This window comes from Megalops cyprinoides, chromosome 18, assembly GCF_013368585.1.
Source record: "Megalops cyprinoides isolate fMegCyp1 chromosome 18, fMegCyp1.pri, whole genome shotgun sequence".
In the NCBI taxonomy this organism is placed as follows: Eukaryota; Metazoa; Chordata; class Actinopteri; order Elopiformes; family Megalopidae; genus Megalops; species Megalops cyprinoides.
This window is the reverse complement of record NC_050600.1, coordinates 605,212-630,578: the sequence shown is the minus strand read 5'-3', so window position 1 is coordinate 630,578 and position 25,367 is coordinate 605,212. Positions and strand designations below refer to the sequence as shown.

At 48.4% G+C, this 25,367-nt stretch overlaps 1 protein-coding gene across 2 annotated transcripts; it reads right to left on the bottom strand.

Moving 5' to 3' along the window:
• Nucleotides 1-1,501: 1,501 nt before the first annotated feature.
• On the bottom strand, nucleotides 1,502-23,112 carry casq1b (calsequestrin 1b). Of its 2 annotated transcripts, XM_036551162.1 has the most exons (12): nucleotides 22,738-23,112; nucleotides 14,972-15,004; nucleotides 9,746-9,839; nucleotides 9,040-9,140; nucleotides 8,247-8,358; nucleotides 7,881-7,954; nucleotides 7,393-7,523; nucleotides 6,014-6,059; nucleotides 3,901-3,955; nucleotides 3,368-3,468; nucleotides 2,405-2,479; nucleotides 1,502-2,165 (listed from the first exon to the last, which is right to left on the bottom strand). In XM_036551162.1, exons 1-12 carry the CDS (start codon nucleotides 22,972-22,974, stop codon nucleotides 1,884-1,886), a joined length of 1,341 nt encoding a protein of 446 aa, XP_036407055.1. In that variant the 5' UTR covers nucleotides 22,975-23,112; the 3' UTR covers nucleotides 1,502-1,883. The 2 variants fall into 2 exon arrangements, with proteins under 2 accessions (XP_036407055.1, XP_036407056.1); XM_036551163.1 differs by lacking the exon at nucleotides 14,972-15,004.
• Nucleotides 23,113-25,367: the final 2,255 nt, after the last annotated feature.

The window sequence follows — 25,367 nt, the reverse complement described above, 5'->3', positions numbered from 1 at the left end:
TGTGTTTGGAGGGGGTGTCTGCGCAGTGTGCTGTGTTTGGAGGGCATGTCTGCGCAGTGTGCTGTGTTTGGAGGGCGTGTCTGTGCAGTGTGCTGTGTTTGGAGGGGGTGTCTGCGCAGTGTGCTGTGTTTGGAGGGGGTGTCTGTGCAGTGTGCTGTGTTTGGAGGGCGTGTCTGCGCAGTGTGCTGTGTTTGGAGGGGGTGTCTGCGCAGTGTGCTGTGTTTGGAGGGCATGTCTGCGCAGACCTGATCTGCTTTATGGCCTGGGTGGCGCAGCTGTGCCTCGGTCTGATTGGCTCTCTGTCAGAGGGGGGAGAAACGGCTGGCAAAAAATTTAGAATTTTGAACAGGACCAAAATGAAAGATTTAGTACCGGAGCTCGTAAAGTCTGCCTTTGTGATTTGTGTTATTATTTTATTGCTTTGATTATTATAATCCCACTGGCACTAGCATCAGCAGTCAGGTCTGTTCAGTTCGGTGTTTTTTCACTGTAAGGTTGTTTGTGGCAGGAAGGTAGTTACTGAGTGCAGTGAGGCTCAGAAACATTTCTAGCCCTGAAGGAGATCCACACAGAAGTCCAGCAGAGAAGCCAGCCGCTGCTTACACTTTTCACATGTAAAAATGCATCTATTAGCCTCTCTCAGTCGGATTCGGTTGTCTTGCATTCTGATTCATGTCTAAGGTACAGTAAATTAGTGCCTGCTCTCCTACGGCTGGGAGAAAGGGGACTCAGAGCCTCCAGGTAAAGGTGTCCTGTATTGGTGCTGAGTGTGAACACCTGTAATGGAAGCCACCTGGAGCAGGAACACCTGCAGAATCACTACAGTAGCATTTGGCATGTAACAGGGCAGGTCATGACCTGTGGTGTCCATCAGCACCTTCTCACACACTCAAACACACATGCACGCTCATGCAGGAAGGGACAGAAACGAGACAAACCAGTCAAAGATCGTTTTTTAATCTTTTTCTTTTTTCCAACATCCATCTTTTTTCTCATCATTTTCATTCCTTTCCGAGCTGTGTCAAATTTTTAAGACTTTAATGGTGAAATTAAGTTTATTTAAAAAAAAGAAAAACAGAACGCGGTTGTTGCTTTTTACCAGACACGAAGCCTTTCCGTGGATTTGAACAGTGATGGAGGGAAGGCGCAGGGCGCTGTGGAGTGCCTCAGAGGCAGCGCAGGTCAGCGTTATTTCACTCTCACTGATCAGACCCCAGGTAGTAAACACAAGCAGCTCACTGAAACACTCTTTTCACTCTCCTCTCCTCATGTGAATACTTGCTTTAGCTCTGATGTCACTGTGCTGGAGTGGGCACAGACAGAATGGGCTGGCTGTGTGTGTTGTTGTTTTTATCCTGCCAGATTGTGATATAGATCTGATTTATTCCAAAAGTGTAGCTGCTGTTCGCAGCCTGTATTTTAATTTGGGTTGCTATGATAACGGGTGTGACTGAGCTACTCTGGCTATGATAACGGGTGTGACTGAGCTGCTCTGGCTATGATAACGGGTGTGACTGAGCTACTCTGGCACTGTGGCTAACTGTGGTACGATGCATGGCATATGCTCTGTCCCTGATAAATAAATAAGTTAAAATTCAATGATTTTAAGCTACGAAACACCACAGACATGGACATGTAAACTCTAGAATTAGTTGGTTAAGTCACATTAGGCAGGAGAGCAGGCTGACCACTAGGGGGAGCTGCTCTGATGAGACAGGTGAGACGGCGATTCTTTCAGCTGATAATGGATGGCTTTGACTTTCACACGAGGATGGAGGTGACAGATGGGACAGGACAGGTGACAACCACAGGTGAGGAGCTGTGAAGAAGCTGATGATACAGAACAATGACCTCTGGCCAAGGCTTTCATGAGATGCATGAACTTATTCATCATCATCATCATCATCATCTTCATCATCATCGTCCTCATCGTCGTCCTCATCGTCGTCATCCTCATCATCTTCATCCTCGTCATCTTCATCATCTTCATCTTCGTCATCCTCATCATCATCGTCTTCATCATCATCTTCTTCATCATCGTCGTCATCATCATCGTCATCGTCGGGATCGATCCTGCCAGCCAGCACATCCTCGATCCAGTCCTCCAACTCATCTGCAGTGGGCATGTCTTCCTCATCATCCATCTGCATCCACACACTGTCAGCCTATAGGAAGACATGTGGCCAGTTAGACCCCGCCCACTCCCACACACTGTCAGCCTATAGGAAGACATGTGGCCAGTTAGACCCCGCCCACTCCCACACACTGTCAGCCTATAGGAAGACATGTGGCCAGTTAGACCCCGCCCACTCCCACACTCTTAACCTCAAGTAGCTGTTCCCTAACTACACCCACATACACAGGCCTGCATCATCTCTCTCTTAGAGGTGAAGATCTCACTCACGTCTTCAACGTCCACAACGCCAATCTGAGGGGAGGACAGGTCGATGTCGAAGGTCTTCTCCCAATAGGGGACAAGCTACAAGACACAACAGAAGAACTTGCTTAGATGTGAAGGGTGTGTGGGACTTCTTTCAGCTTGGTTGTACTTTGAGTGAAATTGGCCATGTTATTGTAAAAAATATAAAATTCTACTCTGTTTCAGGGAAACACGGTTTGTTTGACCTGAATTCTTAGAACTTTATATTCACAGTCACCGTCTTCAATGACTTAGTCTTCAAATTTAATCATAGACTTTTTCCACTAGGGGGCACTGTGACTTGGTGCTGTGCATAGCTCTGCCCTGCACAGTTAAACCAAATGCTCTTGGGAATATTCATCAACAGTGAGATGTGTATTTGACTGTAATCCCTACTCCCCCCATGGTAATCTCACTGACTGCCAGGGAGTTCCCTGCTCATGAAGGCTGAAGCAGCAGAGGGCAGTCTACAGTGGGGTGAGGCAGTCTACAGCGGGGTGAGGCAGCCTATAGCAGGGTGAGGCAGCCTATAGCGGAGTGAGGCAGCCTATAGCAGGGTGAGGCAGCCTATAGCAGGGTGAGGCAGCCAGTTGCAGGATGTGGCAGTCTACAGCAGGCTGAGGCAGTCTACAGTAGGGTGAGGCAGTCTATAGTAGGGAGACGCAGTCTATCGGATAATGAGGCAGCCTATAGGAGAGTGTGGCAGTCTACAGCAGGCTGAGGCAGTCTACAGTAGGGTGAGGCAGTCTATAGTAGGGAGACGCAGTCTATCGGATAATGAGGCAGCCTATAGGAGAGTGAGGCAGTCTACAGCAGGCTGAGGCAGTCTACAGCAGGGTGAGGCAGTCTGTTGGATAATGAGGCAGCTTATAGGAGAGCGCTTTGAATCAGGAGAGAATGCAGAGGTAGGATCTTAGCCTCCTGAGTCGTAATTGGTGGAGCTCTTACCAGAGGGAAATCGTCCGGGTCGATCCAGATGATACTGAGATCAGGGTTGTCTGTGTTCTCCTGTGCCACTTCCTTCAGAATCTCCAGGAACTCAAAACCATCTGGAAGAGGTCAGAGGTCAGAGGCAGAGGATCATTACATGCAGTCTCTACAGCAACCATTTAGAAGTGAGTTCATCACCTAGACCAGCCATAATCAGGGACTAGATCCTGTTCAAATGAGTTATGACACTGTATAACTGCAAATATACCTTAGCAAGTTTCTTTCTTATTTAAAGATATGTTCCCACCAATTCTGGTGGATTCAGAAGGTTCCTGAGTGGTTCAGCTTGTGTTTGTTTGAAGTGTAGACTGAACCCTACATTTGCCAACATTAATTGGCAGAACAAATTTGCCTTGTTCTACAGGGTATGGAGGTGGGTGGGTTGGCAAAAGTATGAATAACACAAAGGCAGAGGTGAGAGTGGGAGCCATCATCTGGGTCCCTGCAGGGTCAAAGGTCACACAATGTCACAGGTATGATCTTTGGAGAACCTGGATCGTCCTCCTCAGCAAAAGCTACGATGTGCTGTCCATCAATGTCATCCTCCTGAAACAGACCAGACAGATATATGAGCAAACCTTTGACTTTAAGGCCTTCTGATGATATCTATGGTGGATGAAAAATGCCAACCATTTTCTTTAGTACACATAAAATTTATAATATTTGCATGTAATGGTGATATATACTCTATGAGGTCATATCTATGGTAGGTGATAGTCTTATATACCGTCTGAGGTGATATCTATGGTAGGTTATAGTGGTATACAGTGCTGGCCAAAAGTATTGGCACCCCTGCAATTCTGTCAGATAATGCTCAATTTCTCCCAGAAAATGATTGCAATTACAAATGTTTTGGTAGTAATATCTTCATTTATTTTGCTTGCAATAAAAAAACACAAAAGAGAAAGAAAAAAAAGTCAAATCAAGTATCAATTTACACAAAACTCCAAAAATGGGCCGGACAAAAGTATTGGCACCCTTTGAAAAATCATGTGATGCTTCTCTAATTTGTGTAATTAACAGCACCTGTTACTTACCTGTGACACATAACAGGTGGTGGCAATCACTAAATCACACTTGCAGCCAGTTAAAATGGATTAAAGTTGACTCAACCTCTGTCCTGTGTCCTTGTGTGTACCACATTGAGTATGGAGAAAAGAAAGAAGACCAAAGAACTGTCTGAGGACTTGAGAAGCAAAATTGTGAGGAAGCATGGGCAATCTCAAGGCTACAAGTCCATCTCCAAAGACCTGAATGTTCCTGTGTCTACCGTGCGCAGTGTCATCAATAGGTTTAAAGCCCATGGCACTGTGGCTAACCTCCCTAGATGTGGACGGAAAAGAAAAATTGACGAGAGATTTCAACGAAAGATTGTGCGGATGGTGGATAAAGAACCTCGACTAACATCCAGACAAGTTCAAGCTGTCCTGCAGTCCGAGGGTACAACAGTGTCAACCCGTACTATCCGTCGGTGTCTGAATGAAAAGGGACTCTATGGTAGGATACCCAGGAAGACTCCACTTCTGACCCAGAGACATAAAAAAGCCAGGCTGGAGTTTGCTAAAACTTACCTGAGAAAGCCAAAAACATTTTGGAAGAATGTTCTCTGGTCAGATGAGACAAAAGTAGAGCTTTTTGGGAAAAGGCATCAACATAGAGTTTACAGGAAAAAAAACGAGGCCTTCAAAGAAAAGAACACGGTCCCCACAGTCAAACATGGCGGAGGTTCCCTGATGTTTTGGGGTTGCTTTGCTGCCTCTGGCACTGGACTGCTTGACCGTGTGCATGGCATTATGAAGTCTGAAGACTACCAACAAATTTTGCAGCGTAATGTAGGGCCCAGTGTGAGAAAGCTGGGTCTCCCTCAGAGGTCATGGGTCTTCCAGCAGGACAATGACTCAAAGCACACTTCAAAAAGCACTAGAAAATGGTTTGAGGGAAAGCACTGGAGACTTCTAAAGTGGCCAGCAATGAGTCCAGACCTGAATCCCATAGAACACTTGTGGAGAGATCTGAAAATGGCAGTTTGGAGAAGGCACCCTTCAAATCTCAGGGAGCTGGAGCAGTTTGCCAAAGAAGAATGGTCTAAAATTCCAGCAGAGCATTGTAAGAAACTCATTGATGGATACCGGAAGCGGTTGTTCGCAGTTATTTTGTCCAAAGGTTGTGCTACCAAGTATTAGGCTGAGGGTGCCAATACTTTTGTCCGGTCCATTTTTGGAGTTTTGTGTAAAATGATAATTGATTTAATTTTTTTTTCATTGTCTTTTGTGTTTTTTCATTGCAAGCAAAATAAATGAAGATATTACTACCAAAACATTTGTAATTGCAATCATTTTCTGGGAGAAATTGAGCATTATCTGACAGAATTGCAGGGGTGCCAATACTTTTGGCCAGCACTGTATACCATATGCAGTGATATCTATGGTGTATGAGCGTGGTATATACTATATGCAGTGATATCTATGGTGTATGAGAGTGGTATATACTGTACGAGGTGACGTCTATGGTGTATGAGAGTGGTATATACTGTACGAGGTGACATCTATGGTGCATGAGAGTGGTATATACTGTACGAGGTGATATCTATGGTGGGACTCTTACCCAGGTCTCATACATGCTGTGAGGCTCCAGTTTTCTCAGGGTTGGTCTGAAATGAAAGAAGTGTGATCATTTTTTCTAGTTCAGGCTATTTAACCAAGAGGTACACTACTGTACAGTAATTTCATGTTCAAGCATCTCCAGCAGCTATATATTTATGCTTAAATATTTGAATGACTGCGTGTGGGAATTTGACTGCATATTATTATTGTTGTAGAGGAAATAAGTGCATCCCAGCCAGGGCTTATATTAATTAACATTAATAATATTTTCATTAACATGTGTGCGTGGAACTCTGATCCTTTAACAAGCCCTGAGATGGAGAGCACCAAAACTGATCTAACATGTGCTTGCTTCACTGTTCATCTTCCAGTCCAGCTCACCTGCCTGTCTCTCAGTACGGTTCACCTGCCTGTCTCTCAGTCCAGCTCACCTGCCTGTCTCTCAGTACGGTTCACCTGCCTGTCTCTCAGTCCAGCTCACCTGCCTGTCTCTCAGTACGGTTCACCTGCCTGTCTCTCAGTACGGTTCACCTGCCTGTCTCTCAGTCCAGCTCACCTGCCTGTCTCTCAGTACGGTTCACCTGCCTGTCTCTCAGTCCAGCTCACCTGCCTGTCTCTCAGTACGGCTCACCTGCCTGTCTCTCAGTACGGCTCACCTGCCTGTCTCTCAGTACGGTTCACCTGCCTGTCTCTCAGTACGGTTCACCTGCCTGTCTCTCAGTCCAGCTCACCTGCCTGTCTCTCAGTCCAGCTCACCTGCATGTCTCTCAGTACGGTTCACCTGCCTGTCTCTCAGTACGGCTCACCTGCCTGTCTCTCAGTCCAGCTCACCTGCCTGTCTCTCAGTACGGTTCACCTGCCTGTCTCTCAGTCCAGCTCACCTGCCTGTCTCTCAGTCCAGCTCACCTGCCTGTCTCTCAGTACGGCTCACCTGCCTGTCTCTCAGTACGGTTCACCTGCCTGTCTCTCAGTACGGTTCACCTGCCTGTCTCTCAGTCCAGCTCACCTGCCTGTCTCTCAGTACGGTTCACCTGCCTGTCTCTCAGTACGGCTCACCTGCCTGTCTCTCAGTCCAGCTCACCTGCCTGTCTCTCAGTACGGTTCACCTGCCTGTCTCTCAGTCCAGCTCACCTGCCTGTCTCTCAGTCCAGCTCACCTGCCTGTCTCTCAGTACGGCTCACCTGCCTGTCTCTCAGTACGGTTCACCTGCCTGTCTCTCAGTACGGTTCACCTGCCTGTCTCTCAGTCCAGCTCACCTGCCTGTCTCTCAGTACGGTTCACCTGCCTGTCTCTCAGTACGGTTCACCTGCCTGTCTCTCAGTACAGTTCACCTGCCTGTCTCTCAGTACGGTTCACCTGTCTCTCTCTCAGTCAGCTCACCTGTCGTGTTCCTCGATGAAGTCGACGAGCTCTGCCTCGCTGTAGGGCCTCCCTGGGATGCTGGTGGGTTCCTCCATGAAGGGCTCGTAGAAGTGCACCTCGTTCAGCTTCAGGTGCAGCTTCTTGGCAATCTGGGGGGGGGGGGGGGTCAGATGTTACATCAGCATCAGGGCCTGAGGGTGGGAAGTCTCACTGGAGGGCTAACAACTGATTCTATACATCACTGCGATTCTCTGACATTATTTCATACTTTGATTGTGACAGTGTGAATCTCTGATGTTGCAATTCTCTGACACTGTGAATCTCTGACACTGTGAATCTCTGACACTGTGAATCTCTGACACTGTGAACCTCTGACACTGTGAATCTCTGACACTGTGAATCTCTGACACTGTGAACCTCTGACACTGTGAATCTCTGACACTGTGAACCTCTGACACTGTGAATCTCTGACACTGTGAATCTCTGACACTGTGAATCTCTGACACCTTGGAATCGAAGGTGGCAAAGAACTTGATGAAGGGGTGGAACTCCTCCGCTGCATCATCATATTCCACAAAGTCTGAAACAGAAACAAACAGAAAAAAATCACCAGAAAATCACAAAACGTTTCACTTGCTTTAAGTACAAACATATATGACTATAGAACAACATAGATGTAGAATAAACAGAGATATGCCATGAAAAAGTATTACTGACATTTTTGATCATGGTTGAATTACACTGATACATGGAATGAATATTATGTTAGAGGCTTTCAGCATGCCAGATGACATCAGCCTGTGGTAAGTATGACACTGTATTAGCCATATTACATCCCTCTGAGTTTTGATGGATTGATTCCCAATACGTACGAGGAGACTTCTCGCTCTTGAAGTAGCCCACCAGTTTGATGTCCTCATCCACGTTATGGAACCCTTTGAGCTCACGCTCGTTATCAATAATCTCCACAGGGTCCTCAATCACCTAGAAGACAGGGCGGGGGGTGGGGGGTGTAGGTGGAGAGGGAAAAATAGACGGGATGAGTTTTAAAAATTAAAAATTCATCCTGTGTAAACTAAAAAGAAGTTTTCATACTAAACTAAAAAGTTGTTTTTACACGCTTAAAGTGTGGAGTGCAGCATCCTTCTCAGGGTGAGGTGTTGAGTGCAGAGCGTGTGATCAGTGTCAGGGTGAGGTGTTGAGTGCAGAGTGCGTGATCAGTGTGCTCAGTGTCAGGGTGAGGTGTTGAGTGCAGAGCGCGTGATCAGTGTCAGGGTGAGGTGTTGAGTGCAGAGTGTGTGATCAGTGTCAGGGTGAGGTGTTGAGTGCAGAGCGCGTGATCAGTGTCAGGGTGAGGTGTTGAGTGCAGAGCGCGTGATCAGTGTGATCAGTGTCAGGGTGAGGTGTTGAGTGCAGAGCGCGTGATCAGTGTGATCAGTGTCAGGGTGAGGTGTTGAGTGCAGAGCGCGTGATCAGTGTGATCAGTGTCAGGGTGAGGTGTTGAGTGCAGAGCATGTGATCAGTGTGATCAGTGTCAGGGTGAGGTGTTGAGTGCAGAGCGCGTGATCAGTGTCAGGGTGAGGTGTTGAGTGCAGAGCGCGTGATCAATGTGATCAGTGTCAGGGTGAGGTGTTGAGTGCAGAGCGTGTGATCAGTGTCACTCACATCATAAAGGAACTCCACCAGCGTGTCTGCAGCCAGCTCGCCATCATACTCAATGATCTCGTTGTCTGAGAAGATGTAGATGCTTTCTACCTCATCCAGACCTGAAGGACGCAGACTTACAGTGAGGCCAGCAGGTGATACAGCGGACAGAGCTATACACAGGAGGTTCCTGCACATGGAGAACATTACCCTACATGGCCACTAGGTGTCAGGCTCTGTGCTAATGGCAGCTGCAGTGAAGAGGAGCCTTTTAAACTCTTCTGTAGATGCCTACATTCTGCTGACAGATCAGTTTGGTTGTGCAGCAGGAGTCAGTACAGCAGCGTGTCTATCCAGTCAAAAACAACAGTGGGGAAAGATACTGTTTCAAACAAAAAACTTCCCAGCTGAATGCATGCTATCCTACTACAAGGGCATTTTTCCTTGCAGAATTTGACCTTGCATGGGTCACTTTATTGCGACATTGTGCTAGACTCACGAGGGTGTTATACAGTGAAGGCATAGTCTCTGCTGTGTCTGAAGCTGATTCACAGCGAGGGTGTAGAGTCTGTTGTGTCTGAAGCGGTTTCACAGTGAGGGAGAGTGTCTGTTGTGTCTGAAGCTGTTTCACAGTGAGGGAGTAGTCTCTGCTGTGTCTGAAGCTGTAGTTTAGCTGTTATGATGGGATGGAGGAGGAGAAGAGAGAGAGATGGAGAGTTGGGGTTACCCAGTTTTTTGGCCACAGCGCTGTCCTTCTTTTCATCTACAAGGCCGAACCCAATGTCTTCATCGTCAAGATCATCCAGGACCTGGGCAGCAAGCTATAGGGTGAGAGAGAGAGAGAGAGAGAGAGAGAGAGAGAGACGGGGGGACAGGTGAGTCCTCAGGGCAAGGGTAAGACTACCTGGACAGCTGTTCTTTTTCATTCTTCATTTAGACACTATAGTAGTATTGTGTGTGTGTGTAGGTGTGTGTGAGAGAGAGAGAGAGACAGAGAGGGCCCTATGATAGCATGATGGCTTCTCTCTTATTTATAATGAAGGTCCATTAAAAATTTGTGAGGAAAATGTAATAATTAGTAAAATCTCCAGTTGCTTAACATTATAAACAAATGTTCGCATGTTATTTTGAGACATCATTTAGTTTTTTCCTGTCATACAAAGAGATTAAGCCGATTGTTTTACGTTTAAAGTTTGATTGGGTGTTTCTGTCAGATGGCAGTATTAGCGAAAGAGCACATCGCTGGTGAATGGCTTGAACCAAAGACAGCTGTGTTTACTGCCTCTCATTAACTTGCTTCTTACTGATAAACGAACACATTATTATTATTACAGCACGGTACTGCCGAGGCCGAGATGCTGGAAGTGCATCCATGGCTCAGCTAGCAGAGTCTCGCTGCCATGGCAACAGCGCAGTCCTGAGCGAGTCGGGCCTGGACAGCAATGCCAGTCGTTAAAGGCAAACCTGTAATGCAGTTACACGTCCTGTGGAAATTTAGCTGCTCTCTAATGCGGACAGAGACACGGGTAACGCAGGAATATACTCACTGCCGGCCAGTGAAGCCCACAGCTCTTATCTGCATGACTTATGAAGTGAGAGGGTCGGGACTTGAATGTGGGCCAAAAATGTGACTTGTGCATGTTTTATAAGACATACATTAGGAGTAGCTGTGGAAAGCATGGAGTTATGCCGCCACTGAGGAACCAGCCCACTGCTGCCCATGCAGATATGAGGCCTGCACTCTGCTGTGGCTTTGGAGGATCCACCATTATGAAAGTGAATGAATGGAGCATAGTTCTCTCAGTCACACTTTTGCAAGGGGAATTTCAGTGTGTTGTGAGGGTAAAATGTGTGCAGTGACGCTGTCCTTAAGAAACTGTTCCTGATCGGGAATGTCACCCTGTGCATCTGACCTTTAACCTCTTCAGCTGCGGTCAGTGGAGGCTCAGGGGTATTTGATTTAAGCAGATGAGTTTCAGTAGCTGAACTGTGGCAGAGACCTAGGTGAGAATGAGTTCAGGCTGAGTTTCACGCTGATGCTGGAGAGGCTTTCTCCCACAGAGAGCTCTGAGTGCGGCTGATTATGCCTGCGATGAGGTGCTGTGATTGGCAGCAGAGTCAGAGGCGGGCTCGCACAAGGTCACATGAACTGCAATGGGCTAAATGGCTCATCCTGGTCTTTGAATTTGCTTTCATATTTTAACTTTATTAGAATGTTATTCAAATTGTGAATTACATTTTATGAGATAGACATACCTTTAATAAAAGGTGTGTGTAAGTGAGTGGAATGCAGCTAACTATGCACACCCACACGCGCACACAGACACACACTTGTTCTCACTCTCCACGGTTGTTTGAAGGCTGCAGTATGTGCCCACGGTTGTTTGAAGGCTGCAGTATGTGCCCACGGTTGTTTGAAGGCTGCAGTATGTGTCCACGGTTGTTTGAAGGCTGCAGTATGTGTCCACGGTTGTTTGAAGGCTGCAGTATGTGCCCACGGTTGTTTGAAGGCTGCAGTATGTGTCCACGGTTGTTTGAAGGCTGCAGTATGTGTCAGGGGGACGGACAGCATTGGCTGTGCTTTGGTGAAGTATTTTTTAACTGTATGTGCAGGAATTAGAGCTCTCTGTGTTTCAGGCCCTTAAAAGCCAGGAGCCAAGAATGCTGCTCAGGCACTTTCTAAATCTGGGAGAAACTGAACCCAATGATAGACATCTGTGCTGACCAATGGGAGTTCTACATGTGTGTGAAGGGGGTGGAGAACGATATGTTCCAACTGGGTCGAGGAAAGTAGGCGTGGCAACAGCTGCTGAGAAAACAGGTGTTTCTAATTCTGCTGAAAAACGCAGATACTGAACACACACACACACACACACACACACACACACACACACACGCACACACACACAAACGCTCTCTCACACATACGCACGCACACTAACACACATGGACACATGCATGCACACACCCACAGATGCACACTCACACACACTGACATGTGCACCCATGCACACTGCACAAACACCACTCACACACACACTCACACACACACACTCACACACATGCACAAACACATACCCACACATGCAAACATTTCTAATAAGTACATACAATAGTAAAGGTGTATGTAAAGTAATTATGTTAGTATCAGCATCTTGAATGTGGCATTGTTTTATAAATTCACTGCGATAACAGAGTGCAGACACATTTATTTTTGGTGCCGTACTGCTGATGGTGACATGGTCCGGATGGTTTGATTATTCACGGCTTTTTTACATGGTCTGTTTTCACACATGTACAGAGTGAGCTAAACCCTACAGCCAATGTGCACAGATGTGCTTCATAAATTGCACTGCTTCCCAGGAGCATCTAACTTTCTCCTGTAATTATGGAAAAGTATCAGAGAGTCACAGCTTACTTATAGTAATATCTATCATGTTTATTTGGCCCGTGTTTCTGACTGAAGCAGCCGTTTTGAGGCTGGCCAGGCTGTGCTGAGGGCCAGTGTCAGGACTGCACTTCTTAGCCGGGTTCGTTTTTGTTTTCCCCGTCGATGTGCTTTTGTTTTTTCCTGTGTTCCAGCCCTGCCCTGCTCTCCGCCCTGTCTCTGCCCACCTGATTACCTGACCGGCTCCACCTGCCTGCCGGCACACCTGCGTCCCATCTCCTTATTAGCCTTGCCCTGTTTATTCCCCGTTTGTTTCTTGTCTCGTTGCGAGTTGGTCTCAGTTATTCTGTTACGCTATGTTTCCCTGTTCTGCCTGCTTCGCTGAATTTTTGCCTGTTTACTTGACTTCGTCTTTGGATCTGTTTTTTGGTTTTGTTTGCTGTGCTTTTCTGGATTGTGACTTCGCCTACTTTTTGACCCTGATTCCTGGACTGCATTTTGGCTTAATTAAACCCGTTTGTGCATCCTGCATTCCTGTCTGTGCCTGAGTCCCTGTCTGCGCCTGAGTCCCTGCCTGCGCCTGAGTCCCTGCCTGCGCCTGAGTCCCTGCCTGCGCCTGAGTCCCTGCCTGAGCCTGAGTCCCTGCCTGAGCCTGAGTCCCTGCCTGAGCCTGAGTCCCTGCCTGAGCTGTGACAGCCAGTCCCACAGCGAGCATTTCTGAGACTAACACCAGGATCATCACCCCACAGCGCGCTCTACAGGACCCACGTCTCCATGATCAAACCCCATCTCTCCAGCAGTGATGAGTGATATGCATCGTATGATGGGTAAAGTGGTGACATATTTACGATGATAGATGATTATGTATCTGTATTTATGCTGTCATTCAATGTCCTTTATTTTACTGCAGGGTGTTAAGGCTATCCAATATCGATGAGAAAGAATTCAGATCTTTAACAAATATTTGAATATTGATCCAGGTAATGAATCAGTGATGTCATGGTGACATGTTTAAAACTCTCCACCATTGTTTGTAAATTTGTCTCTGGGCCCAGGGTACCCCTCTGTGGTGCTTTGGTTAGCATTTGCTCCAGCTGTCATGATCTTGTCTTTAATGTGAAAGCGTTTATTTGCACAGTGAAATAATCAGATCTGTTCTAATTCAGTTTAGCGCCAAAACATTTACGTGTAGCTGTAGGCAGCTCTTGTCTCTTTTGCCTTGGCTGCTGTGCTGTTAACCTCGTTTGCTGACCAGTTGTCTAGACTGTGGTCTAAGGGCTCATCTACCTGTGACCTTGTGACTTGGTGAATAGGGAACAATCCGAATTCTCCCCACTCCAGTGTGGTCGCTGGTCCCAGAATGTTCTCTGCTGTCCGCCGCCATCGTCCTCTGGTTTGAGTGGAGTCGCACAACCAGTCAAACCAAATCACACCACCAGGGGGAGCTCCACTCCAAAGCAATAGCAGCAGTGCTAAGCCGAAGCTCAGCTTGTTTCTGCCAGTGCAGCCCCACCACTCAGCTCAGAGCGACGAATGAAAATCCAGATCAGAGGAGACACCTCAGACACACCGCACTGTCAGCTCACAGTCATCCAACCTCACAGCCTCCTCAGCCAGTAGAAGGTCATTATTGCAGCTGATTTTCTGTTTTGCTTTAGTGATCTCACTCTCCACAGGGCTGATTCAGACCTGCTGTGTCTCAGGTTAATGGCCATCCCTGGCTGTGCAGCAGAGCATGAGATTTGACGCCTCAGAGAGACCTGATGGACAGCAATGCAGACTGCACCCCAACCTACTGAAGCTAACACAGACTGCACCCCAACCTACTGAAGCTAATACAGACTGCACCCCAACCTACTGAAGCTAATACAGACTGCACCCCAACCTACTGAAGCTAACACAGACTGCACCCCAACCTACTGAAGCTAACACAGACTGCACCCCAACCTACTGAAGCTAATACAGACTGCACCCCAACCTACTGAAGCTAATACAAACTGCACCCCAACCTACTGAAGCTAATACAGACTGCACCCCAACCTACTGAAGCTAACACAGACTGCACCCCAACCTACTGAAGCTAATACAAACTGCACCCCAACCTACTGAAGCTAACACAGACTGCACTCGCTGAAGCTTACACAGGTTTTAATAAAGCTCAGTGAAGCAATGCGCGTCTCAGACGCCTGTAAGATCTTTCTGGCGTCTCGCACTGCCTGTCCTGCTGCTGCTTCACTGTTATAGGAGAACGGATCCCCTCTGAGACGGGGACAAACTCCGTGCTCCGTCAGTGCCTGAAGCCATCCGTGAAAAAGCAATGTTTGCTAATGTATTAATGTATTATCAGAATACTTTTAATGGATTAGTGAATGAATGAATGAAAGGATGAATGAATGATTAGAGGAAGGGTTAGGTGTTGTCAAGGTTTTCCTTCTGCTGCAGGGGGTAGTAGAGCGTTTTAGCTGTTGTGTCAGTACCCCCCCCCCTCCACACTTGCTGCCACAGGGATGCAGTCACAGGCCTGGGCCAGGCAGGGTGTGGCATGGTTAGAGTTCCTGAACATACCTGGTACGTCAGGGCGACAGGGCTGGTAAGCAACTGCAGGAAAAAGTTACGCTTTAGACCACAGGGAAATTAGTCGAGGACAGGTTCATTCACCCACAGGACAATCAGCACACTGCAGAATCATTCACCCACAGGACCACACTGAAGAATCATTCACCCACAAGACAATCAGCACACTGCAGAATCATTCACCCACAGGACCACACTGCAGAATCATTCACCCACAGGACCACACTGCAGAATCATTCACCCACAGGACAATCAGCACACTGCAGAATCATTCACCCACAGGACAATCAGCACACTGCAGAATCATTCACCCACAGGACCATACTGAAGAATCATTCACCCACAGGACCATACTGTAGAATCATTCACCCACAGGACCACACTGCAGAATCATTCACCCACAGGACCACACTGCAGAATCATTCACCCACAGGACAATCAGCACACTGCAGAATCATTCACCCACAGGACAAACCACAGATCAGAGGAGAACTCTTCAACAGGACAGTTGGCAGATGGGAGAATTATTCATACATATGGTTCATACTGGAGGCAGAATCATTCACCCACAGCACAACTCGCATAGGACAAAATTGCCAAATTACAGTCTGATAGCAACACCTCAGTCTATGGGGTCCTCAGTTAAAAAATAATAAATACAAGATTTCTGCATTCATAACATGCAACTCCTACATCTGGTATGAAATCAGCTGAACATCATACTTCTGTTCAACATGTGAATTCCTGATTTTCTCTGACTTGGTGATTGAATGATTGATGAATGAATGAAGTCAGTGATTTCTGTTCTACTTGGAAGCTCTTTGAACACGCATGTTTCTGTAAGTTGCTATTCTGTTCACAGCTTTGTGCTTTTGGGGAGGATTTCAGACTCGTCTGGATTTTCAAAAGTTGACCTTTGCAGGCAAAATGTCAATTGCTACTCAAGCAGACAAGTACAAGCTCTGTTTGTTTTTGAAAAATTACAGAATTTTTGCCCTTTAATTTAGACCAAAAGTACTTAAGTGTCAGTTTATTTTTGATGCTTAGATGCTTTTCTTAAATATGGAATATGGAATAAACAGAGGAAATGTAGATTTGCAATTATCATTTAACATGTAGATTCGTGTTTATTATTGATAAAGAGAGTATTATTTTTAAACATACCAACAGCAGCACAGGGGCGCAAGTGTCAAAGAAAAGAGCTGCACTGACTGGCTGGTGTGTGTGTGTGTGTGTGGCTTTTGGAAGGTCAGTCTGCAGAGCAGGTGTCATTGATCGGCTGTAGGGGTATCAGGATTCTGCTCTGGTATTTGCAGACTCTCTCTGCTCCGGGTCACACAGCGAGGTGGGGGCTCCAGACCCCAGCATCTGTGCAGAGAGCGGGATCAGGCTCCTTCTCAAAGGGTATGGTACTGAGCAGAATGTGAGCTCAGGGTTCCAGTGTGGCTTCTCTGACTGATACATCTTCCTCCCCAACCTGACCCAATCAGCGACAGATGCCCCGCCCCAGTGATGAGCTCACTGTCGCTCCCTGTGGCCGGTCGGCAGACTGCAGTGAGTCAGTGAGTGACCACCTGTGCTTCACTGGCTGGACTGCTACAGGAAGGACCCCGTCACGACTGGGATTCAAACTCACAGCCCTCTGATCAGGGAGTATCCACCACAGTGGTGTGATCACACCCTGACAGCTGGGACAGCAGTCGGGGGAGGGGCAGGCTGAGGGACCTTTTGGGCTGGGGCTCAGGGTGGTTAGCAGCCTGCCTGCTGTAGTCATTTGGGACTAAACTGGGCAGAGGGAAACGCCACCATATAAGGCTGCTGGGAGTCGCCTCAGCAACACTGACCCCTCTAACAAACGGGAGAGGACACTCGATCCGACGGCTGGCACACTCTCTCTCTTTCACTCGCTCTCTCTCCCTCTCCCTTTCTCTCTCAATTCAATTCAAGAAAGCTTTATTGGCATGAACGTTACAACGACATTATTGCCAAAGCCACATACACACACATAAAAAAAGAAGAAAAAAGAAAAAGGGACAATTATGTTGAACAGAATTGGAGTGATATCACAAAACAGGACAATTCTAATAATAATCACAGACAGAAATGGAGCTGGTGTTTTGTTATGGGTGGCCTCACTGGCTGTCTGTCAGGTTATGGCAAGCTGCTACTAATTTTGAGTGGCCAAATCCTTGTTCTCTCCCAGAATGTGTGGTCATTTTGTCAGTAATGTGTAATGTCTCTGTGCTTGGGCAGCAAGTAATACACCTCTCTGTGACTCTGCTGTGACTCAGTACTCTGACTCAGTACTCTGACAGCTGTGGCTCCAGGGAGAGGCTGTGTGATGCTGCACTGTTGGTTGTAATGGGGGTGTCGGTGGAATTTTCCCAAACAGAATTCCTCTGACTGACGCCACCGCTGAGAGTCAGGACAGCGGAGGAAAGTGGAAGAGCAGCTCTCCGTCAGAGCGGAGGAAAGAGCAGCTCTCCGTCAGAGTGGAGGAAAGAGCAGCTCTCCGTCAGAGCGGAGGAAAGAGCAGCTCTCCGTCATAACGGAGGAAAGAGCAGCTCTCCATCAGAGCGGAGGAAAGAGCAGCTCTCCATCAGAGCGGAGGAAAGAGCAGCTCTCCATCAGAGCGGAGGAAAGAGCAGCTCTCCGTCAGAGCGGAGGAAAGAGCAGCTCTCCGTCAGAGCGGAGGAAAGTGGAAGAGCAGCTCTACGTCAGAGCGGAGGAAAGAGCAGCTCTCTGTCAGAGCGGAGGAAAGTAAAGAGCAGCTCTCTGTCAGAGCGGAGGAAAGAGCAGCTCTCCGTCAGAGCGGAGGAAAGAGCAGCTCTCCGTCAGAGCGGAGGAAAGTGGAAGAGCAGCTCTACGTCAGAGCGGAGGAAAGAGCAGCTCTCTGTCAGAGCGGAGGAAAGTAAAGAGCAGCTCTCTGTCAGAGCGGAGGAAAGTAAAGAGCAGCTCTCTGTCAGAGCGGAGGAAAGAGCAGCTCTCTGTCAGAGCGGAGGAAAGAGCAGCTCTCCGTCAGAGCGGAGGAAAGTGGAAGAGCAGCTCTACGTCAGAGCGGAGGAAAGAGCAGCTCTCTGTCAGAGCGGAGGAAAGTAAAGAGCAGCTCTCTGTCAGAGCGGAGGAAAGTAAAGAGCAGCTCTCTGTCAGAGCGGAGGAAAGAGCAGCTCTCTGTCAGAGCGGAGGAAAGAGCAGCTCTCCGTCAGAGCGGAGGAAAGAGCAGCTCTCCGTCAGAGTGGAGGAAAGAGCAGCTCTCTGTCAGAGCGGAGGAAAGTGGAAGAGCTTAAGATGTATTCACATGATTTTTTTTATGTTTTATGAATCATGGAGAAAGTATTTTGATTATTGCTCCACTCTAAAGTATCTTGTCACAAATTACATTTGAATTTTTTCAGCCCTGTCAAATACAAATTACAAAATACTCAAAAGTAATTGAAATATGTATTTCAAATACAAGTAACAGAAATACTGCCCATCTCTGCCACTGTTTCAAGACCACACCTTTTGCATTGAAAATTGCTGAAATGCAATATAACGGCAACCAACATCCCTGCAGGTAAATAACGCACTGACCCTCCCAGCACCCCTGCAGGTAAATAACGCACTGACCCTCCCAGCACCCCTGCAGGTAAATAACGCACTGACCCTCCCAGCACCCCTGCAGGTAAATAACACACACACTGTTAACACACTTACACACAGTTACAATAACTTTTTCACTTCATAGTTTTTGCAGATTCCGGATCTATGTTCTGCAACGTGGCTACTTCTAATATACACAACTGCATGCACTAAGCACCACAAACGGATGCAGCCACACCCCTCTCTGGCATGACCACACCCCTGTCTGGCATGACCACACCCCTGTCTGGCATGACCACACCCCTGTCTGACATTACCACACCCCTCTCTGGCATTACCACACCCCTGTCTGGCGTTACCACACCCCTCTCTGGTATGGCCACACCCCTATCTGGCACTACCACACCCCTCTTTGGCATGGCCACACCCCTCTCTGACATTACCACACCCCTCTTTGGCATGGCCACACCCCTCTCTGACATTATCACACCCCTCTCTGGCATGGCCACACCCCTCTATGGCACTGCCACACCCCTTTCTGTAAAACTTGAGAAAGTTGTGAAACTCCTGAAGTGTGCCAGAGAATGAGTGTGTGAACAGGTAGGAAAACATGCTGACCAAACAAACTGCAGTAATACATTTCCCCCTGCAGAGGGAGGCAGAGAGACAGAGCGAGTGACAGAGGAACGGAGGGGGAGAGGACAAGAGTGGAAGACTGAAAGAACAAGAGAGGAAAGAGGGAGAGAGACAGAGACAGACAGAGAGAGGGAGAGAAAGGGAGAGAGAGAGAGACAGACAGAGAGAGGGAGAGAGAGAGAGAGACAGACAGAGAGAGGGAGAGAGAGAGACAGAGAGAGAGATGGAGAGACAGAGAAAGAGCAAGTGAGAGACGGACAGAGGTGAGAATGGACATGTTGCTGTGTGTCTACACGGGCAGAAAGAGGATCTCTGCGGAAAGAGCTGGTCTGAGGGTTACAGTGGCGGTGACAGCAGGGGTGAGTAGCGTGGGGGTAAATTTAGCCTCACACAGGCAGCTAGCGTCCTGCACACGTCCCAGCTATTTTGGCGAGGGGGCCTCTTTGGGATTCGCTGACACATGCAGCAGCCTCACACCTTGCCAGGGGTGCAGAATACGAGGTGAGGGGCACCCCAAAGACAGGCAGCAAGACAGAGCACCCCTGAGGTACACAGTGGGACACAATCACGCACGCTCGCTCGCTCGCTCACACACACACACACACACACACACACACACGGACGCACGCACTCACTCCTTCACACACACACACACACACACACACACACACACACTTGCTCACTCGCTCACGCACACACACGTGCACACGGACACACGCACGCACTCACTCTTTCACACACACACACAGTCACATGCACACACGCACACATGCGCACACATGTGTATATACCCCCACACACACACCATATATACTAAAGATGCAGTTGATCTCTCAGACAGGACCACAGCCTCCCGGCTGCAGACAGTAGCAGGAGCATTCACCAGGTGCAGGGATCACTCAAATTCAGACGTTCCTGAGCAGACGGTGGCTGTCAGGCCGTCACAGGACTGCAGTGCAGCAGTACCTGCTGCTGTAATGATACCACACCGAGCCAGAGGGGAGACCTGGGCTGGCAGCCAATCACAGCTTTTGGGGATTGTTTAGTGTTGTAAGTAAACAGAGGAAACAGACACTGAAATTAGGCCCTCCTCCTGCTCACAGGAGCATCCTCTCTCTCCTCCTTTCCTTTCCCTTTAATTAAACACTGCATTAACGGGATCTCCATACTAAAGTAATCAAACACCGAGGAAAGGATCTCCAGACTAAAGTAATCAAACACCGAGGAAAGGATCTCCAGACTAAAGTAATCAAATAGGAGGACTAACATGCCCGTGACCCGCTCGGGCGGAGGACTCGCACGCCTGTGAACCGCTCAGGTGGAGGACTCACACGCCTGTGACCCGCTTGGAGCGGAGGACTCACACGCCTGTGACCCGCTTGGAGCGGAGGACTCACACGCCCGTGACCCACTCGGAGCGGAGGACTCACACGCCATGACCCGCTCGGAGCGGAGGACTCACACGCCGTGACCCGCTCGGAGCGGAGGACTCACACACCCGTGACCCGCTCTGAGCGGAGGACTCACACACCCGTGACCCGCTCGGAGCGGAGGACTCACACGCCCGTGACCCGCTCAGGTGGAGGAGAGCTGGAACAGGAGGAGCTGAGATAAGGCGAGGGAGTGCAGGAACCAGGCCCGGCAGGATCCGCCAGTCACCCTCAGCACAGAACCGTTTCACACAGGGCTTAATTTACACACCGCTGCCCAAAGCAGCCCGTCAGCGGGAGCCATCCATCAGCCTGGTGTGACAGAGACATTCTTCATCCTGCCCGGAGTGTCAGCACACAGCACCCGCCCTCCCAAAACTACAGATCCCGCCATTCTTAGCCAGGAAAGGAAAGGCTTGTGCGATCCTTGCTATTCTGGGACAGGTGCCTCGTAAGGACTCTGAAGTGTTTTTGCATTCTTTTCTCTTCCCAGTCAAATAAAATAAACCTACATGCCCCCCTTGCTGCAGTCACTGCTTTGGAATTCTGGGAGGTGTAGTTTGAGGAGAGGAAATCACTGCTGCATAGTGGTGTGCTACAGGCTGCTGTTGGTGGGGGGTCAGCACAGTATGGTGGAGTGAGGGGTGGACCCCTGACAGCTGGCAGTATCAGCTTAACTCAGGGAAGACTAGCCAATGAAAGGGGTTGGGGGGGAGGTGTAGCTTTTCACTGTCCGAGAGCCTCTCGTAAATTAACCCTGTAACAGAATCGCTTTCGGTTCCGATGGGTGTGGAGGCGTACTGTAAAGAGAAGGTGAAAGGGCACAGGGAGAGAGGCGGGGTGATGGATGGAGGGGAGATTTTGGCAGAGAGCTTCACTCATGATTTCATATGCCAAATTAAACACACCTCTCTCCTCACACAGAGCCACTCGGTGCCTCTCCCATCTCCTCACACAGAGCCACTCGGTGCCTCTCCCATCTCCTCACACAGAGCCACTCAGTGCTGCTTCTCTCTCCTCACACAGAGCCACCCAGTGCTGCTTCTCTCTCCTCACACAGAGCCACTCAGTGCTGCTTCTCTCTCCTCACACAGAGCCACTCAGTGCTGCTTCTCTCTCCTCACACAGAGCCACCCAGTGCTGCTTCTCTCTCCTCACACAGAGCCACTCAGTGCTGCTTCTCTCTCCTCACACAGAGCCACCCAGTGCTGCTTCTCTCTCCTCACACAGAGCCACTCAGTGCTGCTTCTCTCTCCTCACACAGAGCCACTCAGTGCTGCTTCTCTCTCCTCACACAGAGCCACTCAGTGCTGCCTCCATCTGTGTGAATCTGCAGTTCCCCTGCAATCACTGTCACACACACTCTCACTCACACACACTCTCACTCACACACACAAACACACACTCACACACTCTCACACACACACACACAGTCCCCTGATCCACACCTGCAGTCACCCCCGTGACTCTGTGTCCCAACCGCAGACACACACCTGTGTGTGTAGCCCAAATCCATCTAGCCACATTAACTCCACAGGCTGTGAATGCAAGACCTGCAGCAACCCCAGCCCCCCAACAAAGCCCTGACCCCCCAGTGAAACTCCAGCCCGACTCTGTGAAGCCCTGACCCCCCAGTGAAGCTCCAGCCCGATTCTGTGAAGCCCTGACCCCCCAGTGAAGCTCCAGCCCGACTCTGTGAAGCCCTGAGCCCCCAGTGAAGCTCCAGCCCGACTCCGTGAAGCCCTGAGCCCCCAGTGAAGCTCCAGCCTGACTCTGTGAAGCCCCAGACACCTGTGATAAAGACCCAAACCAACAAACTCTCTCCCTCAGTGCTGCCACATGCCAGCAACCAGCAGTCCTCCAATTCCTCCTGAATTACCCAGCATTCCTCCAGGGATACCATAATTCTGCCATCTGCCCCGCTTGTCCTGCCAGCTGTGTCTGTCTGAGCTCACAGCTGAGTGTTTTCCATCTCACAGATGAAACCCTCACTCGCTCCACGAGACGTCACCCACACTCCGCATCCAACACAATGCGCCCCGAAACAGCTCCTCACTCTCTCCAATCCCAGCTACCCACAATCCTCTGCTCCCCGCAGCTGGCACCCACCTCCAGAGCCAGCTCTTCCATCTCGAACTGCTTCTTGGCCATGCGGTTCTCGGGCACGTGCTTGTGGTAGTAGATGACCATGACGTCATACTTCTTCATCACGGACTTGTAGTTCTTGGTGTTGAGGTCGTGGACGCGGTCCTGCCCGTCGTACTCGGGGATCTCCAGGCCCTTCTCCCCCCAGCACAGCCCCCCAAACGAGAGCAGGCCCCCCAAAAGCAGCCAGCCCCACCTCATGGCTCCTCTGTCAGGAAAAAAGCAGTGAATGTTTGCCGTTCCAGTGTAAGTTTAACCGCAGGAGGAAGGCAGCGTGAGATCCCCGGCACCCACAGGAAGCAGTCCCGAGCCCCCTTCGCAAGCTGCGGGGCAGAGAGTCAGGGGGTGGGTGTGTGTGCGAGCTCAGGGTGCTGCCCAAAAGTAGGCGCCCGTGTGGAGGGGGGCGTGAACGAGTGAGCATGCGCAGGGCGTTTCCAGGGAAAGAGAGACGGGGCGAGAGAGAGAGGGGCCAGCATGCCAGATTCCTTCCCCATATAGAGTTTTGAAGCGTCTTTGACACTGTCTAAAAATAAGAGGGGGGAGGTGGAAGTGAGGAGGGTGAGAGTAATGGTGAGGATGACAATGATGAAGGTGACGATGATGATGGTGATGATGATGATGAAGACAATGCTGGTAATGGTGATGAAAGTGATGATGACGATGATGATGATGATGATGATGATAATGATAATGATGATGATGAAGGTGATGAAGGTGATGATGATGATGATAATGGTTTTGCTGATTGTGATGAAGACAATGATGATGATGAAGGTGATGGTGATGGTGATGATGATGATGGTGACGAAGGTGATGATGGTGATGAAGGTGATGGTGATGATGATGATGGTGATGAAGATGATGATGAAGGTGATGGTGATGATGGTGATGGTGATGAAGGTGATGATGATGATGAAGGTGATGGTGATGATGATGTTGAAGGTGATGGTGATGGTGATGATGATGATGATGAAGACGGTGATGATGATGACAGCACATAACAAACTGCACGCAGTCAGCTCAGTTGCATCTGTTATTCCTGTCCCTCTAATCCAGGTGGAACAGCAAAAAGCCCCTGCTGAACAGACACATTCACATTAAAATCACTGCATGCTTTCACGCCAGTCCTGAGCGCTTTTCAGAGTTATTACTGACTTTATTACTGAAACACTGGCATCGCAGGCCAGAGACACATTCAGAAAAGCCTACTGCTGCCTCTGAGTCTCTCTCTGAAAATCTGATTTGCAATAAACCTGCTGTAATGTGTTTATGTCAATGTAAAATATAGTATATTCTTTGGAGAATAAATTGCAAAATTTTCTCCAAAGATGCTGTTACTGTAACATAATCTTAGATGGTCAGCTTACATATTACTTTTACAGTGCGGCGTTTATTTTGAAACTATGTATAAGCGTCTGGATTCATTTCAATCTACTTCCTCTTTCAAGGTCCAAGTACCAGATTTCAATCATGACATCAAGAAATACAGATTACAAGGATGAGTAATAGGCAATACACACACATACATACACACACACACACACACACATATATATATATATATATATATATATATATATGAGAGAGAGAGAAAGTCTGGCTCAGGCATCAGATATTAGTTTTCAGAGGGAAAGAGGAGAGTTGAGATATAAATAAATGCGATATATGATACACTTCCTCATTTGCTGGCTTAACCGGTTAATTCCTATTTAGTCTGCAGACATGGAGCGGAGCTACAGTTACAGTGGCGGATGGGACTGAGGTCTGCAGAAACCTGGCAAGCCCATGCAGCAAGTGCTCTGTTTGGCCAAACAAGCTCTCCATCTGCAACACTTCACATGTCAGATTTCTGTTGTCAGTTTTGCACAGTGCATGTATCAGAGCTTAAAGGGGATATTTTAGGGGTGCCTGGGTGCATGTGCTTTGTGACAGACATACAGACATATTTGAAAGATATTTGACTGAATTTAAGTGAAACTCACATCTTACAGAAAAGGAATCAAATAAGGAATATCAGGAGCACACACCCTGAAATCACTTCGAAATCACGTTTGTTAGCAAATGCATGATACATAAAAAACATAATAATAATGTAATATTATTATATTACAGAACAATACAGTAGACTACATTACAAAATAACAACTTCTCCCTCCAGGCAACAGTGCCCTCATCTGGCAGGAGCTGTAATAACAGCCACTTTCCCTGAAAGTGCATCTCACTGTGAGATTGTCCTCAAAAGCTATTTAGCTTTGTCCCACAGGACTGCTTTGCCTGTATGATTCATTTATTTGTGTGTGATTGACTTGTGTACATGATTCACCTCTGTGAATGATTCACCTGTGTGGGTGATTTACCTGTGTGAGTCATTCACCCGTGTGAGTCATCCACCTGTGTGAGTCATCCACCTGTGTGAGTCATTCACCTGTGTGAGTCATCCACCTGTGTGAGTCATCCACCTGTGTGAGTCATCCACCTGTGTGAGTCATTCACCTGTGTGAGTGATTCACTTGGAGCAGTATTTTCCCATGGTGCCTGGCTCTGGAGAAAACATGCTACCAGTGCTGAGAAAAGAGAGATTAGCACCAAACCCA

Coding starts and splice junctions, on each gene's coding strand:
- casq1b (XM_036551162.1), bottom strand. CDS start 22,974: ATGAGGTGGGGCTGGCTGCTTTTGGGGGGCCTGCTCTCGTTTGGGGGG. Junction 15,005..22,737: donor TGGAAGAGCTGGCTCTGGAG/GTGGGTGCCAGC, acceptor TTTTTCCTGCAG/TTGCTTACCAGCCCTGTCGC. Junction 6,060..7,392: donor TTCATCGAGGAACACGACAG/GTGAGCTGACTG, acceptor CTTTCATTTCAG/ACCAACCCTGAGAAAACTGG.